This window comes from Nicotiana tabacum, chromosome 12, assembly GCF_000715075.1.
Source record: "Nicotiana tabacum cultivar K326 chromosome 12, ASM71507v2, whole genome shotgun sequence".
Taxonomy (NCBI): Eukaryota; Viridiplantae; Streptophyta; class Magnoliopsida; order Solanales; family Solanaceae; genus Nicotiana; species Nicotiana tabacum.
In genome coordinates, this window is record NC_134091.1 from 52,157,496 (window position 1) to 52,175,167 (window position 17,672).

Consider the following 17,672-nt stretch of genomic DNA (forward strand, 5'->3'; position numbering starts at 1 on the left):
AATTTTAATAGTTGATGAAGGTTGAGGGCACACCCTTCATTTTATGTATCCATGGCCTTCCAAGGATAATATTATATCCCATGTCGTCATCTACCACTTCGAACAAGGTAGTCTTTGTTACCCCTTCGGCATGTATGGGCAAAAAAATTTTCCTCGGGTTATCACGCTTGTTAAGTTGAATCCATAGTTGTTCTTGGCCCGATCACTTAAAAACTCTCTGAGGTGACCATTCTTCAACTATGTTTTTACCTCTTCATGAAGGTGTCGGCAGTCCCCAATCCTGTGGCCATGAGTTCCATAGAACTCACACCATAAATAGGATCCCTTTGGCTAGGATCCGATCGGATTGGTTTCGGGAACCTAGCTTCTTTAATATCCTCATAACCGACACCAATTCTACCAAGCTGATGTTAAAGTTATAGTTGGATAACCTAGGATATGTTGAATCTCGGGACCCCGATATCTCTTTCTCATGCAATGATCTGCTACTTCGACCACGATCCGTACTATCAGAAGCGAACTTTTCTGATGACTAAAAACCCTTATTTCCATGCGCATCAGCCCTCTCGTAAGGTTCAAAATGACTTTTAGAGGACCTCTGGTCTGCATCAATATCATTTTTAAACTTATCTTGATTTCGATCACGATTCCGTCCTTTGGAAGACACCGAAGAACCAAGTTGATTATATCTAATTCTTATTTTTGACTCGTTGTGACTGCGAACATTTGTCCATGTGGTTCCCTGAAATACAAGCAAACTCTCCTTCAATTATCGGGAGGCATCGGAGCTCAACGGGTTGAGACCCTTTGTAATTTCTTCTGTTGCCCACTCATTCGGAACCGCTGGTAACAACATCATTTCTTTCTAGAACCGGATCACGAACTCTCGCAATAGTTCAGATTCTCCTAGGGATATTCTGAATATATCTGCCTTCCTTGCCTGGACCTTTCTTGCTCCAGCATAAGCTTTGATAAACGAATCTTCAAGTATTTCAAAGAATCAATGGAATGCTCGGGTAAGAGAGAATACCAAGTTAAGACCCCCTTCGTCATGGTTTCTCCAAACATCTTCAATAAAATAGATTCGATCTCATGTTGGGCCAGGTCGTTTCCCTTTACTGTTGTAATGTAAGTCGTGATGTGTTCTTGTGGATCCGAAGTCCCATCATATTTTGGTATATTCGGCATCTTAAACCTCTTTGAGATCAACTCTGGAGCTATACTTGGTTTACATAGCAGCTGCGTATACTTTTTGGAATCCGGCCACTTTAACACATGCGGCGCTCCCAGGATTTGATCCATCCGAGCATTAAATTCTTTTGCATTCTGATCCATTCGTTCATTCATTTATCTCATGAATCTCATGAGCTCAGTTTTGAAAGGGCCATTTAAGTTGTTTTCCTAGATCCATTATCGGTACCCCCTGCCTCGTCGAAATCGATCTCCTCCCTTGGAGTGTCGTTATCGGCTCTTTGAACTGTTTGATTTTCGGTAACGCTGGGAGGAATCGGAGAACTTCCATTAGCATTATTGGAAGCATCCGATAATGCCTGCTTCAATTCTATTATCACCTAAACTTGTCTTGAGCGGTGATTCATAATCGCCTTTTGTTGTTCTCTCAAGATTTTGACCGTTTCAACAACGTGTTTATCATCTGCATCATCAGGAGTTGGGCCCCTCACATGTTGAGGATACTGGCCTTCGCGAACCGGGGTTGCTTCATCTCCTTTATTGTGGGTTTTGCTAGTTAAATCACCATGCTGGAATACATCTTCGCGTTCATTCTGTGCTCCAACATTGTATACATTGTTGACATCATTAGCTGCCATATCTCATTTTTCTTTTACTAAAGAAAGAATCAAAATTTGTTAGTAACAGATGAATGGATCAAAGCAATTACATAATTATCCATGCCCCCAAGGTGTACACCAAACTATTTACCCGTAAAACGGTACAATTAAATTTATACCGTGGTTTATAGAGAAGCGAATCGGTTTGACCTAAAAATAATAAATAACTAAAAACAAAAGTAAGATTATGAAATGAAATGAGAGGAAAAACAAACTTGGCTATGAACTTAGTCTCTCCCGTGACAAAAGTATGAACAATATTCAAGAATAAAGACTGAGAATAGTGTTATAAAATGAGAGCAGAATGTAGCTTTTTTGTACAGAATATTTTGTGCCAACAATGAATATTAATTCCCCTATTTATAGCTCTATTCAGGGAGACAAGATCCCCAAATCAAGCTCTTCTTAAATGGGAATAAAACTGTTATTGATAGCTAAATAAAGATTGGCTATAAATGCAGATGTTATCTGTAACGGCCGCTCATTGAATGCTACCCGATGTCAATACTTTGAACCTTTGTCGTCGGCTACTCTGTCATCGGGACTCATCCAGCACTAGTCACATTCTTGCAACCGGTATCAACTATTTGCTTACTCACGTTCCATCTGTCTTCAGCTCCACGTGTCACTTCGTCATTCGTCCAATTATCTCTAATCAATTTTACCGTATACAAGAGTAATCTTGATTCTATCCATAGTGCAGGAAATGAGATTGTTGAAGATAACATTTGATCCTGACGATTATAGTCAAGTTTGCTTACAGGTTTCAATTTCAAAAGGTGAAGTTTTGCGGGAAAAAGAATTAGAAAGGTTAGGAGTAGATACATCTTAATTTTGGGCTCATTGGTTATACAATTGGCAATTTGGATGACTTACATGGTGCAAGACAGCAATAGCAAAAAATAATCTAAAATTGTTTCTCTTCTAGTAACACTTGAATGGAACATGTCCCGTGTCAGATCGATATATCAACTTCTAATTCTTGACTAAAATGCAACTCATGAGTCAGGCGACAAGCTACTAAATAACTTCTGCTTTTTGTTACAAGGGGGTCTGAGAAGGAGACAGAAAATGAATTAGTATGAATCAAACCCACAACTAGGAGTGGCAAACGGGCGGATCGGGTTGGATATGATTCAGTTCGAAAACGGGTAATGAAAAAACGGATAAATTATCTGACCCGACCCATATTTAATACGGATAAAAAACGGGTTAACCGACGGATAATACGGATAACCATATTATCCATGGCTTCATGAATATGATCACTTTGGGAGAATTCCTAGTCTCCCAAACTTGAGGAACCCCCAATTTGAGGCTTTACAAATATAAAAGTTAAACTCATAGTTATCCATTGGTTTCCCATTGATTATCTATTTTCTAAAAGGATAATATGGTTTTTATCCATATTTGACCCATTTTTAAAAAGCTCATTATCAAACCCATTTTTTAGTGGATAATATGGGTGGTTAACTGTTTTATTTTAACCATTTTGTCACTCCTACCCACAACTATTATATGGTAAATTTTCACTACTATTTGTAGATTATAAACTTTGATGAGAATTATTAAAATTGTCTTTGCTATTGGACATGAGACGAGTTTAACCCAAAAAAGAAAAAAGAAGAAGAGATGAGTAAAAGGGAAAATGAAATGAAAATTGAATTTGACCACATGAAAGTTGAATAGTTCCTGGAAATTGGTTTGAGTGGAAGCTGAAAACGGACGCCTAAGAAAATTCGCCCCTACGTATAAGACCCGCTGAATTAGTCTTTCTCTTAGCCACCAAGAAGTTTCTTATCTTTTTTTTTTCTCATCCAAAGTTCGGTATTTGTATTGGGGTTCTCACTAATCCGGATCCGTACTGTATAAAGCATATTAAAAAGAAAAATATTTTTCTACCAGATTGTTTTGGTCCAATACTTGAATTCGAGAGTCGAGCCTCTAATTAAGATTTAAGAACGACAGGAACATATTTATCTCACCACAACCTTTGATGGTCTTAACAAGTTGCTTATCACTTCATAGTTTTTCAAAGTCTATTCCCCAGATTTTTTTATGTAATTAATACTTTGTTTAGCCTCTAATATTCTTTTGTTATTTCGTTATTACTACAGAAGACAATGACGTTAAAACCAAACTTCAAGTAATTGTTCGTTATAATAATAATGTATGATATGTAATTGGTCTCACACATAAGTTTAATTGGGCATTTCTCAACGACGGCAGGTACTTCGTCCCATTCTTTATAGTTGTATTTGTAGTATAAACGGGCGAGGGCCACAGACCACAGTTTTAAAGGTTTTTCTTTAGCTAATACTCTCATTGGAAAATTATTATTCTCTTTCTTAGTTACTGGTGAATGATGATACACTATCTCTTTAAATTTAGGATTGTGATTATTTAAGGAAATGTTAAATTATAAATTATTGCTCATTGATAGTAGCGTACACTTCATTCGCCAAGTTTAGGCTCTATTTCATGCTACGGTAGTCATCAAACTATGAGTCTATTACATCAAAGTCATCTAACTAAACTTTGTAACAAATAAATATATCTTCTATATCGTATAAAATGAAAATTATTAAAAATTATAACTAAGTTGCTACATAAGATAAAAATTGCCAAATAATTAAACTCTATCGCGATCATTTGTTCATCTTCTATATCCGTATGTCTATTGATAAACTTCAAATTTCAATCCAATTAGGGGTAAGAAATGTAAAAAAAATAGGGGCCAAACGGGGATAAAAATGCAGAGAAATGGAAAAGTTCGTGTTGATGATGTGGTGGTGCTTATTACCAATTTAATCTTTGTGAACTTAATTATAACTTTTAGTGCCGTATTGATGAATTTTTGGCAATTTTTAGTTACCAACTTTTAGTTTTATGACCTTGTTGAAGTAGATTTTAGCGATGACCATTGGTGAAATCAACCCAAGTTGTGAAATTATTTGGAATCCCTTTTTTCCCCTTTTCAAGGCCAGTAAAATGTGATAAAATTACAACCCTTTGCTTGCCAAAAGTCAAAACTATAATCAAACGATAGTAATTTCGTTTCATCATTCATATATAACAGCGGTAACAACCAAATACGTCACAGGCACAAGAGAGAAAATTTGAAAAGTAGGACATTCATTTGTAGAAGTGGTCTCCGTTGGTGCATGCGTAGACATCACAATAAATATATGGATAAAGAACCCGGTGTTCAGCACCCGCACTGGAACCCATCTAATACCCGTCTAATCACTTAAGGCCCATTAAAGGGGAAAGCTCTCCCTACCAGTATTTTTTCTCCGTTTAAGGGTGAAGGGATTCTATTATCCCACCACAATAGCCGGTCAAAAGTTGAAGTTAAGTAATTGTATTGAATAGCTTGTCCTATAGTAATAAGGAAAAAATTTCACACATCCGTGTTGAGATAATAGTTTGATTTGTATGAGAGAGAGAGAGAGAGAGAGAGAGAGAGAGAGAGAGAGAGAGAGAGAGAGAGAGAGAGAGAGAGAGAGAGAGAGAGAGAGAGAGAGAGAGAGAGAGCAGTTTTGCCGATATAGATATCCACAACAATTTCCTATCATATATTAATCTCTTCTCCTTCATTTCCATAGAACAAATTAATCCTTCATTTCCATATATCCTCTGTATAGTACTATCCATGGATAGAGAACAAGAAGAGATGCAATTCTTAGGCCTCTTTGATATCTACATAGAAGCCTACAAACTTATCTACAGATGGAGGAAAATATTCAGCCAAATCACCCTATCTTTGATCCTTCCTATGTGCTTCATCATCTTAGCTCACATGGAAATTTACCATCTTTTCTTCTCTGACCTTAAACACTCTGAGTTTCAGCTTCTACACACTCACACCGGCACGGCGAAATACAACAAGATCTCTGATCACATAAACTCAGAGCTAGCCTCTCTATGGCTTTTCATAATTGTCTACATCACTTTCCTCATCATCTTCTCCCTTCTTTCAACCTCTGCTGTGGTTTACACAATCGCATGCATATACACTTCACGTGAAGTCAATTTCATGAAAGTTATGAGTGTTGTGCCTAAAGTTTGGAAGAGGGTTATGGTCACTTTCTTGTGTGCTTTTGTTTGTTTCTTCATCTACAACCTTGTTGCCTTCTTGGCCCTAGTTATAGTGTCAATATGGGCTTTCGGTATGCAGGGAGAAAATGATGGTCTTGTTAAGTTTGTTCTCGTGATCATGGCGATTGTTTATGTCCTTGGATCCGTGTACCTTTCAGTTATATGGCATTTAGCTAGTGTGGTAACTGTGTTGGAGGATTCATATGGGGTGAAAGCCATGCTTAAAAGCAAGGAATTGTTAAAGGGGAAGATGACAATAGCCTTAGTTTTCTTTTTCAAGTTCAATCTTTCACTTGGTATCCTAAACTTTATTTTCAAGAAGTTTGTGGTACATGGACATGGGAAGCACATGCATCTAGGGATGTTGTATAGGACAGGATTTGGGTTGCTTTGTCTTCTTATGATGTTCAAGTTGGTGTTATTTGGTTTGGTGATACAAACAATTATTTACTTTGTTTGCAAGTCCTATCACCATGAGAACATTGACAAATCTGCACTTTCTGATCATCTTGAAGTTTATTTGGGTGAGTATGAACCTTTGAAGTCCAAAGATGTTCAAATGGAGGGTTATGAAGTTTAAATTAAGTTGACTTGTATCTTCTGGTATATGTATTAGAGTTCATCTTCTGTTCCTTCACAGAACAAGGGGAAAATGGAACTTCTTTCAACTCAGAGATTAGCCCCATTTGTAATATCGTTTGTACCGAAAAATTTCTCTATGTATTTGACCTTTTCAATGGATAATAATTATGAGAATTATTAATAGGAAAGATGAAAAACTAGCAGTCTTCATCAGCTTTGGTTATTATGTCATAATATTGTTGTCTTAGATGTTATTCTATGACATAATTTATTATGCTTGATTAACAGTTTTGACATAATTAATTGTTAATTTGCAGTTTAATTCTTATGCTTGTTCCTTTCTTCCTTTCTCTCTTATTTTTTACCTAATGGTACATGCATAGAATATCTTAAGGGAAGATTACTCCTAGCAAGTTTTCAGTGATCTTGGACAGAGTATTAATGCACAGAATCAAACAAGTAATTGAACCACGAAAACCCAATCGTTCAAACTCAAGTACAATTTGATTAGATAAAGACTCAAATTATCTCATATTTCCAAGTAGACTTGGCTATTGTGCGCTAAAGCAAATTTAAAACGAAACTGTCTTTAACTATCTTACATGTTAACTACTATTATAAAACAAGAGAGGAAGAGTGACCGGGAGAAATATGTTAAAGATAATGAATTATATATATCAAATTGCTAGTTATTGTAAAGGAGTTGCTCCGTTCGACATGCCCAGATGATTTCCTAAACAGTTCTCATCATATTAAGCAAGATAGTCTCAAGCAGACTCAGCTGAGGTGATTTGATGATCAAGGAATTCCAACTGGGTTTATTAAAAAATCCCATGTTTTAAAACCTTACAAAGACATACATTTTGCTTTTGAAAGTACACAGCAATTACATACCTCAGATTCTGGAGAGCGAAAAATCTGCATCTATCAGAGAATTTAAGTGATGACAAATGCTTCACTTCAACAAGTTCCTTCTTCCATTAGTACAGAGCTAGCGAGTCCCGCAATGTAAGGACCCATATATCTGAGCTAATTTAAGATCATCTCGGGAAACCATTTGACTAGCAAATTCCACCAAACCTACAACTTTTATTGACAGTTTATAAGTTACATCGAAAAAAACAAATAAAACATAAGCTGTGTGCATCACTTGGACAACTGCTGAGAAACATCCTTCTTTTCTTCTTGTTTAGGTCCTGAAATAGCTGCTGTTGCTGCAGCAGTCATGGCAGCAGCAGCTGCACCTAATTTTACACCTCCTGCAGCTTTAACAGCACCACCAATTTTTGCAAAGGCAGCTATTCCTCCTACAAGAATGGCTCTCAATGCAACTGTTGGTTTTATACTCATATTTGTCTACCTGAAAAGGAAAATATCAGAACTGTATCGCCCCAGATCACCTAAATACAAAGATCACATTGGCGTACGTATCAAAGAAAGATATTAACACAATGTTCTCTGAGACTCAGATGCTTGGGTAAAACAATAAAGAGCCCAACTGGCATATTCCTAAAATTTAAAATAGAATATAACAGATAAGGACTTGATAAAATCCCTATGCTACTATTTTCAGATACTGCGCACCATAAAGATCGGTTCCTTCATTTCCTAGAGCAGACAATATACAGATTGGACCAATGCAGTAACTGCTGCAACAACTTTGTAAATGGCTAAGGTGTGGTAGAAAGGCCGAAATGGAGTTTAGCAGTTTCACAAATGGATTTAAATTTTACAGGAGTTTTGGAGAGAGAAGTCCTAGTGTCCCGGCACTAGAACCAAAGGCAAAATTATTCATGATGACCACTACAAATGGCAAAATTCTTCATGACAACCATTACAGATATTCTTCTTCTGCAGATTCTAAAGCAGTGATTCCTATTTAAAAGAACACCATGATACTAAGCATTGGTGTCCAATATAAATCTTCTGTCCCTGGCTCCATAGCTTTTCTACCTAAGAACGTGTGAACAGACTTCTTTAAATCAATCAAACTTTGCTTTTATTTCAAAAATATCATGTCAGTATGGAAAGCATCACATATGCTGAATCTTCCCAACCACAAAAAACCACAAAGCAACATAGAGATCCCTGTGCTCATAGAGTCAACTATGACACTTTGAGCAGGGTCTCTATATGATTCTACAGGTGTTAGGTACCGCTCCAAATAAACAGGTGTTGGATCATGTTGGCATGTCTTGCACCATGTCACTAGCATGCTGCAAGAACATGGCACGACCACAAAGATCATACAAGCTGAATGCTCAGTCAGTAGTTCAAAATAGTTCCTTTATCTAATCAAAAAGCTTTCAACTCTCACCACCAACCCTGGACCGACTGCAAGCAAAAAGACCTACGTTCCTCTGGCTTATCACTACATCCATGCATTCTATGGTCATAAATAATACTGTTACACGAAGTACTTATTTTCATCCATTAGAACCCTCCTACAGAACCATATGTTTCCATACCAAGACAAAAGGAAGAAAACTAGGAACACTAGAATAATAATTAGCCTTCATTCCAGCAACTGGCATGTACTTCGAAATAACTCTAATACTCCTTATCACACTCTCTTTATCCACATCATCAGTCCGTTGAGCCTTTCCACTGGTATTCATCAATCCATTTAGAATGTGAAGATGATTCCCTATGCCCATTTGTATGACATGACCACAACTGATGTGCTCGTCTTGGATTTGGCCATTTAGGTTGGTCAAACTCATGTGCCCTTAATTCATCCAAAAGGACAGTTGTTGGTATTGGAATGAAAAGGCCCAAATGGAGCAGGGTGGACTGAGGATTCATCTGGCCAACCTAGCTAGTTGGTGAATGAGACTTAGTCTTTGATGTTGTAAGACATGACAAGTTAAGGATATGATCAACTGTAAATCCGTGGGTCTACATTAGGAATTTACACTAAGTCATGGAACATGTTATTTGTAGGTGATATTGTGACCATTAACGAAACTAATGAAGGAGTCAACAAATTAGCTCCACATAAGAAGAATAAAGTTGAGGTGAGATTTAGATGGATGTATGTTGCCTAAAAGCAGACAGTTCAGATATCCAAATCTTAGTGTTCCAAAATACTGGTATGATAGATGAAAATGCAACACATAAAACTAAGGAAAGATGACTAAAATGGGTCAGTTTTATGGAGTGCTATGCATAGGACGACACCTACCAATGTTAAAGGCAGATTCTATGGGCTTGGTTGCAAGAATAGCAATATTAAATGAGTGTTGGGCACCTAACGCCCAACAATTTTCATAAGATGAGTGTCGTAAAATACAGATATTAAGATAATAAGATGGATTTACGGTGATACGAGATTACACAAAAGCAAAATGATCACATTTGATAGAGGGTACAAATAGCAGACATAGAGAATAAAGTGAAAGAAGATGACCTTCTTATCAACAAAAAAAAAAGTGCATAAAGATGGCCTAAATGGTTTGTCCAGGTCTATGTAGACCCTCCAACCTCATTGGTCCATATGACACTATGATAATGAAAGGTAATAAAGATGAGTAAAATTACAATCACATGCAGGGAATTTATCTTTAAAAAAACCTACAATTTCTTGGAAACCCATACAAACCTAAAAACAAATACAACACTATGAAGCTAAAGATCCACTTAGACGAAACAAACTAGTCGAGATCAAGGCTTACTCACGTACACTTACATTAGATCCTCTGCTCAATAGGAGCCCTTTTAGATTGTTTAGATTAAACATCAGTGTGAGATAAGTAGAAAATGTAGAGAAATCTGAAAAATCTAGTGATGGAGGACCCCTAGTTTATCTTAAAGTACATTACTGAGTATTCAATTGATGAGTCCAAATGAAGTGGAATGAAAACGGAGGATCATGTAACCGACCCCAACTAGTTTGGACTTAAGGTGTCATTGTTGTATTAGTATGGCATTATAATGAACTGTGTTACTCAGTTTAGAGTATTGTAACATAGACCCAACCTATTTTTTATGACATGATAATGGACAATATTGCTAAATGAAGAGTCACCAACTGTAGCGCAGGCCTTTATCTCTGGAAACCAAATCAACCGGACTACCACAATGAGTGGATATGCATGGGTTGTTTACAACTAGTGCAGCAGTTTAAGCTGGTGACCAATAAAGTCAAGGATCTAAAATTGGATTTTAGAGAAATTGAGTGCTTTAATTTGGTGTAGAGGCAGTGATTCACTAAGCAAAGCTAGGCAGTAGCCAGTAGGTGAAAATTGATCAGAACAAAGCGTGGAGGAAGCATAACTAGAAGCAGAAATTAGATCCCTTGATCTCAAAAAGACCTAACAAAGCATATCCTCTCCTGGTTGGAAAAATGTACTCTTAGAAAAGGACAATTTTATGTATCAGAGCGGTACAACCCATCAAGTGCAGGAGGTCATATCAGAATGGACTTGGGAGAGATCACTTCTACTCGGCACTGCCGCAAGAATGGACAGCTCAAGTCACTTTCACTGGAGAAAGAGCAAGAAATAGAGTAACCAAAGAAGAGAATATCCACTCTAAACTTAAGCTTTTATCAGTTTGACAGCTTGTACAGCAAAATAATAGATTTTTCTCATCTGTTCATGCTTCTAACATCAAGATCAATCTTAGCAAACTTTTTAATTGATAACATAGGATGCTTCTGTCTCATTTTGAGCACCACATAAAAGTCCACTAATTGCCTACACAGAATAGCTAACCTAACCGAAAACTTGTGCTGCCCCATGATAATGAATGCAACATCTAGTAACTTAACAAACAACCCCAAAAAAAAAGAGAATTAAAGGTTTTGGAAATTTCAACTTTTATTTATTGCCCTCAACAGCTTGAATCCCCTAACTTTCATATGCATTGACCTTCTTACGATATTTTTCTAGCTATCATGGATTGCAACACAAAAACTGAAGAATTTCGGGGTAAGCAGAAGACTGCAGATTAAATTGCAAATTAAAATTCATTTCGAAGAACTAGATTAACGAATTGGCACATGTGAAACGACAAGTATAGGAGGAAAATCTAAAGGCGGGAACTGAGAGAGGTAGCGCTAAGGACGAAAAGGGTTACTTACGATTAGATTTCGCCTGAGGAAGTGATATGGGGGAAAATGCTGGGCCGAAGCAAAGAAGACTCGAGCGTAATTTGAAAATGCGGGGTTCTCTTTATTGGGTGTCGGAAGGGGACAAAATTAGGGAAATCGAGGTTTCCTAATTAGAGGTGTGTAAAAGAGTTATAACTAAAACCAAATTGAAAATTAAAACTGACTGCAAAAAAACTTTTTTTTGGGTCTGCAAAAGACTACTTTCAATTAAAGAGAAACTATGTGGGCGTTTGGAGAGTTTTTGGCTAAAAACATTCTTGAATTATGGCTCAAATCTAAGGCACATCCTTATATTACTAAAGTAAACAAAAAATATCCCTTAACTAATCTAAAAGTTGTAACAACCATTCTTCCATTTATTTTTTGTCAAGAACTAACGATATCAACCAAAACACATGTCAAGCACGTGACTTTTTCCCAAAATTTCCCTGTTATGTCCCTCCTTTTGTAATTTGAAGTATTTGTTCATTCTAAACTCCAACTCTTTCATAGTTTTACGTCATTAAAACTGAAAGAGCTATTGTTTTGACACAATTTGCCTTCTTAAGCTGTAGTTACGCTTCATGAAAAAAATAAAATTAAAGTCAAGTCGGTAATCTTTCTCTTTTTTCTTGTTCCAGCAATATTTTAATTGGTTAAAATAGTTGACGAGTGGGATTAGATTAGTTTTTGTTCTCTACATCTTCCTCATCTAGAAAGAGATTATTGTCTTTGCTAAGGAAATCTAGAAAATAACTATATAAAGATTAAGATCTGCTAAGTCAGAGATGCCACTTATATGTTTTGGTAAAATGCTTTATGCATGTTCTGTGTGAATTTCAAGTCACATTATTCAGTGAACTAAATTTAGTATATTTTAGTTTGTTTATGTAGTAGATTTCTAGTTGTATGATTTGACTCAAAAGAACCTTCATCTTATCATAATCCCTGAATTGTAAACATACCCATAAAGTTGAAGTACTGCAGAATTAAAGTAATATAAAATTTCCTGAGTTGTTTCCATGATAAATCATCACCAACCTGTGGTGATTAAAAGTTCTGAGCATTACTTTTGACCAGGAGATTGAGGGGGAAGTCACGTGTTTTAATTTGGTTTAGGAGAATAACATGCTTTAATCTTTTCTTCGATTGACTTTGCTCCATATTATTTTATGAAGTTCAAAATGAAAGAAAGTTTAGTTTCTGAAGTCTTAGTTTTATGAAGGTGGAAGATGATCGGGTTGAGGGTCACATTTGGGAGATTACGGGTTAAAGTCACGTGTGTTGGTTTATGCTGTTAGTTTCTTGACGGAAACTATACGGAAGGATGGTTGTTGCATCTTCTGGAATAGTTAAGGGATATTTTTTGTTCAATCTAGTAACATAAGGATGTAACTTAGGTTTGAGCCATAGTTTATGGATGTTTTTAGCCAAAAACTCGTGTTTGGACATAAAGATTATAAAATTTCGAAAAAAGTGAATTTTTTTAATTGCAAATAGTATTTTAAAATTAGAGTTGTGTCTGGACATAAATACAACTTCGAGCTGTTTTTGAATTTTTATGAGTAATTTGGGGGCCATTTGTCCATAAATATTTTTTCTTTTTCTCAATGTTCTTTTCGAAAATGTGTTTGTCCATGAAATTTTACAAGTTTTTTGAAATTTTTTCGAAAATGGGTTTTTTAAACACCAAAAAATAAATTTTTGACCACTTTTTTAAAAAAATTAGAAAAACAATTTTCCCACTCACAAAAATACAATATTTTTTTTAAGTGAAATGCATGTCCAAACATAATTTCAAATTTCAAATATTATTTTTTAACTTAACTCCAGATACTACTTTTTTTCAAAATAAAATATAATTTTTATGTCCAAACGCCTACTTGAAGTGAAATTTTTTGAAAAGTAGCTTTTAGAAGTTTTTAAAATTTTCGAAAAATTTTGAAATTCAACTTCAAGTGAAATTTAAATTTTCATGGCCAAAAACATTGATTCCCAAAAAAATAAAAAATTTCTCAAAAAAAGTTCTAAAAATATTATGGCCAAACGGGCCCTATATTACAGGGAGCTTGGCGCGTTGCTGGTGTAAATGCCAATTTTTGTTTATCACATTGTTTATATTTGATTTTGTGTTTGTTAGTCTAACTGCGATAATAGAATTAAGAAAAATTGGGCCAAATTGTTTTGTTTCATGAATTGGGCCAAAATTAGTGCCCCAATGGCAATAACCCGGTCCGGATGAAGCCAGTCAGGGAGCTGAGTTAAACGGCGTAGTTTCATGAAGAAACTAAGTCGTTTCATTAAGTGAAACCAAGACCAAATCTCAACCATCCAATCTCACATGATCCAACAGTTCATACTCACTCCCCACCCCAAGTATTTAAATCCTCAAAACCTCAAATTTTGACCCATATCCTTTAATCTCTCTTTCTTTCCTCTTTCTTCACTCTCTCTTCTTCATCTCCCTACCTCTGCCGCCGCATATCCTCTACAGCGGCGGCGCCCTCCTGAAATTGTTCATCGGTGACGGACCACCTCCAATCACCCCCAAAATTTACCATCTCTATAATGACCCGATAGTCGTTTTGAGTATTTGCGCTTCGCTCAGTGGTTTGATGGCATTAGTAGATCCGTATGATGTATTATGACTTGTGTATATCGTCGATTTTTGAGTGATTCGGAATTAGTTTGGAAGAATGAATTTCATGTTTGAAGCTTTAAGTTGGAAGAGTTGACCAAGTTTGACTTTTGAGTATTTGACCTTTTGATGGTTTCGTTAGGTCTGGATGGTAATTTTGGACTTGTGCATATGCCCAGATTTGCATTTGGACATTTCTAGAAGGTTTCAGCACAATTTGGTGAATGTTGGAAATTTGAATGTTTAGAATGTTCTTAAGTTTGACCGGGAGTTGACTTTGATGATATCGGGTTCAAATTATGATTTCGGGAACTGGAATAGCTTCGTTATGTCATTTGGGACTTGTGTGCATAATTTGAGATCATTCCGAGTTGATTTGATATGGTTCGACACGAGTTTTGGAATTTGAAAGTTCAAAAGTTCATTAAGTTCGATTTGATGTGCAATTTGTGATTATGATATTTTTATGCGTGATTTTAGGCCTCGAGTAAGTCCGTGTTATGATATGGGAGTTGTTGGTATGTTCCCGAGGGGTTCAGGTGAGTTTAGGATAGGTTTGGGTTGTGTTGCGCTCGTTTTTTATGTTTCAACGTCATTTTTTCAAGCATAAATGTTACCATATTAAGCAAATGAGCTTCAATTTCTGTTTTGATTGAAGCACTAGATTTGTATCGTAATTATGGAGCCATAGTAAAAAGAATCATCAAATTTGGACATCCTATGAGGGAGTTATGCTCATTTAGTATCGGAGAAGAGAGTTGGTGATGTGCTTCGCAGATGCGAAGTTGGGTCCGCATCTGTGACCCCGCAGGTGCGAAAAATAGTCCGTAAAAGCGAAAACGACAGCTGGAAATGCGCAGGTGCGGAGTTTTTGTCGCAAAAGCGCAAATCCCTGTGTATAAAAAAATCAGATTGCGTTCGTATTTTAAGCATATCTTGAGTTCTAGAGCTCCGATTGAGGTAATTTTTGCAGCGTTCTCGTCTTTTCATGGGTGTAAGTATCTAACTACAATTTTTTTATGTTATTATGATCACAGAAGTTCATTTTCGAATTAATCCATATTTTGATTGGAGAAATTGGGAGTTTTTATCAAAAACTTTTCTAAAGTGAATAATTTAATTTTGAGCATTGATTCGGAGTCGGAATTGAATGAAATTAGTATAGTTGGACTCGTAATTGAATGGGTTATCGGATTTTGTAAGTTTTTCGAGTTCTGAGGTGCGGGCCCAAGTTTGACTTTTTGGTTGACTTTGGGCTTTGATTTAAAGATTCAACCTTTATCGATTGGGTTTGTTCTTTTGGCATTATTTGATGTTCTTGAGTTGCTTTTGGCTAGTTTTGAGCTGTTCGGAGGTCGGTATGCGGGGGATGGCATTTCTAGAGTATTGTTTGACTTGCTCGGTATTGGATTTGGCTTGTTTGAGTTAAGTATCTTATCTAAACTTGGTTGAGGCACTAGTTGCCTGAATTATTTTTGATAGTTACGTGCTATGGGTGCGCATATGTGTGGGGTTTGAGCCCATGTTCGCGGACCTAGGTATTTATTCATGCATGGGGTAGTACTTAGGCTATGATATGCCTAAAGTTGACTCTTAATCTTAAAACTATAATGTTTCTCATATTTGTACCATTGTTGTGAACTATTTGAGTCATACTTGAGGTTACGAAGAGACTAATTCCTTGAATAAACTTGGTAATTACTATTTCTTTGATAAATTGCCGATTTGAGTTATGATTGCACACATTGTACATGCCTACACTTTAGCATGTTATTATACCAGTCCAGGCGCATGAAATCTGATATTTATCTTTCATTTACATGTGTTCTTGTATATTTGATTTTGTGTGATATGATTTGGATTGGGTGCCTATGACTACGCCGGACGGATTGTGTTGCTATGCATGTGACCATGCCGGGCGGATTATGATATTATGCATGTGACCATGCTAGGCGCATTGGTATTATTAGCACGTGAGTTATCTGTGCAGCACATGAGTTGTCTATGCGGATCCAGTATTGATATTATTAGCACGTGAGTTATCTGTGCTTATCCAGATATTGATATTATAGCACGTGAGTTGTCCGTGCAGCACGTGAGTTATCCGTGTGGTTGTTATTATTAGCACGTGAGTTCTTTATGCAGCACGTGAGTTGTCTGTACAGCACGTGAGTTGTCTGTGCAGCACGTGAGTTGTCCGTGCAACATGTGGATACGGATCCATCCCCCTAGGGTCACCCTCTCATATTTCTCTCTTGATGGTGAACACACGGATTGTGAGAAATCGACGGGTTTCTGATTGATCTGAGCTCTAGGAGAGCTGGTTACTATATTTAGATCGGGTTGCGCACCGCAATGGACTGATATTTGGTTATGGCATTTCATCTTTACTTGCAATTTCCTTGACTGTTTACCTTATTTACTTGCATATCTTCCTTATATGCTGGATTGTTGACTGAGCAGAATACTTTAAGACAAAGAATTGTGAGTATCAAAGTTGTTTTACCTAAGATTTCCTAATTTGATCATATATTTGTTCTATACTTGTTGAAATTATGAATTGCACAAGTGCTAGTGAATATCATCAATAGTTCTTGCTTCTTTTACCTCGCCGAGGTTAGTTAGGATACTTATTGAGTACATAGGGTCGGTTGTACTCATATTTCTGCACATTGTGTATAGATCTTGGAGTTGATGTTGTTGTGTACGGCGGGAGCTGGCATTGAAGATGTACTGCTTTCCAGTTATGGCTATCACGTGTCCTTGGTAGCTTTAGATTTGGATTCTGTTCATTTACATTTCAAACAGATATTGTAATTATTTCAATTCAATTTTGTAAAAATCTAAGTCTTAGCGGCTCATGACTTGTACTACCAGTCCTTGGAAAGTTGTATAAAAATTCAGCTATTTCATTTTTGACTCTTATCATTATCACTATATTGTATTTTATTGTTATTTGGCTTACCTAGCGCGTTGTGTTAGGTGTCATCATGACGGGTTGGATTTTGGATCGTGACAAGTTAGTATCAGAGCTCTAGGTTCATAGGTTCTGCGAGTTATGAGCAAATGTCTAGTAGAGTCTTGCTGATCGGTATGATGACGTCCATACCTATCTTTGAGAGGCTACAGGGCATCTAGGATAAACTTCTCATCTTTCTTTCCTTATCGTGTGACATTGATTCAGCTTGAAGCGTATCTCTTTGAATTCCTTCCATACACTCGTATGCTTATGGGAGCGCTCGACATCAGTTGTACATCGACGGCTTGTGATTCTATGGATGAGGTACAAGATGTGTTTTCTGTGTTTTGGTGATGGGGCAGTCTACATGACTTGAGGCTAGGTTTAGACCGCAACTTAGGCTCGGTAGTTCAGTTGTGTGAGCATGTATTTTTGGACTCACACACCCGT

At 36.6% G+C, this 17,672-nt stretch overlaps 1 protein-coding gene and 1 non-coding gene across 2 annotated transcripts; one reads left to right on the forward strand and one right to left on the reverse strand.

Annotated features, from left to right (window-relative positions):
- Positions 1-5,505: 5,505 nt before the first annotated feature.
- On the forward strand, positions 5,506-6,531 carry LOC107760253 (uncharacterized). The gene has a single exon (XM_016578274.2). It carries the CDS (start codon positions 5,506-5,508, stop codon positions 6,529-6,531), a length of 1,026 nt encoding a protein of 341 aa, XP_016433760.1.
- Positions 6,532-7,329: 798 nt separating this feature from the next.
- LOC107760252 (uncharacterized) lies at positions 7,330-11,930 on the reverse strand. Its single transcript, XR_012697290.1, has 2 exons — positions 11,617-11,930; positions 7,330-7,893 (listed from the first exon to the last, which is right to left on the reverse strand). It is a non-coding gene; the product is annotated as an uncharacterized LOC107760252 (transcript).
- Between the last annotated feature and the right edge of the window lie 5,742 nt (positions 11,931-17,672).

Bases quoted from the DNA above. Each gene is read 5' to 3' on its own strand.
- LOC107760253 (XM_016578274.2), top strand. From the start codon at position 5,506: ATGGATAGAGAACAAGAAGAGATGCAATTCTTAGGCCTCTTTGATATC.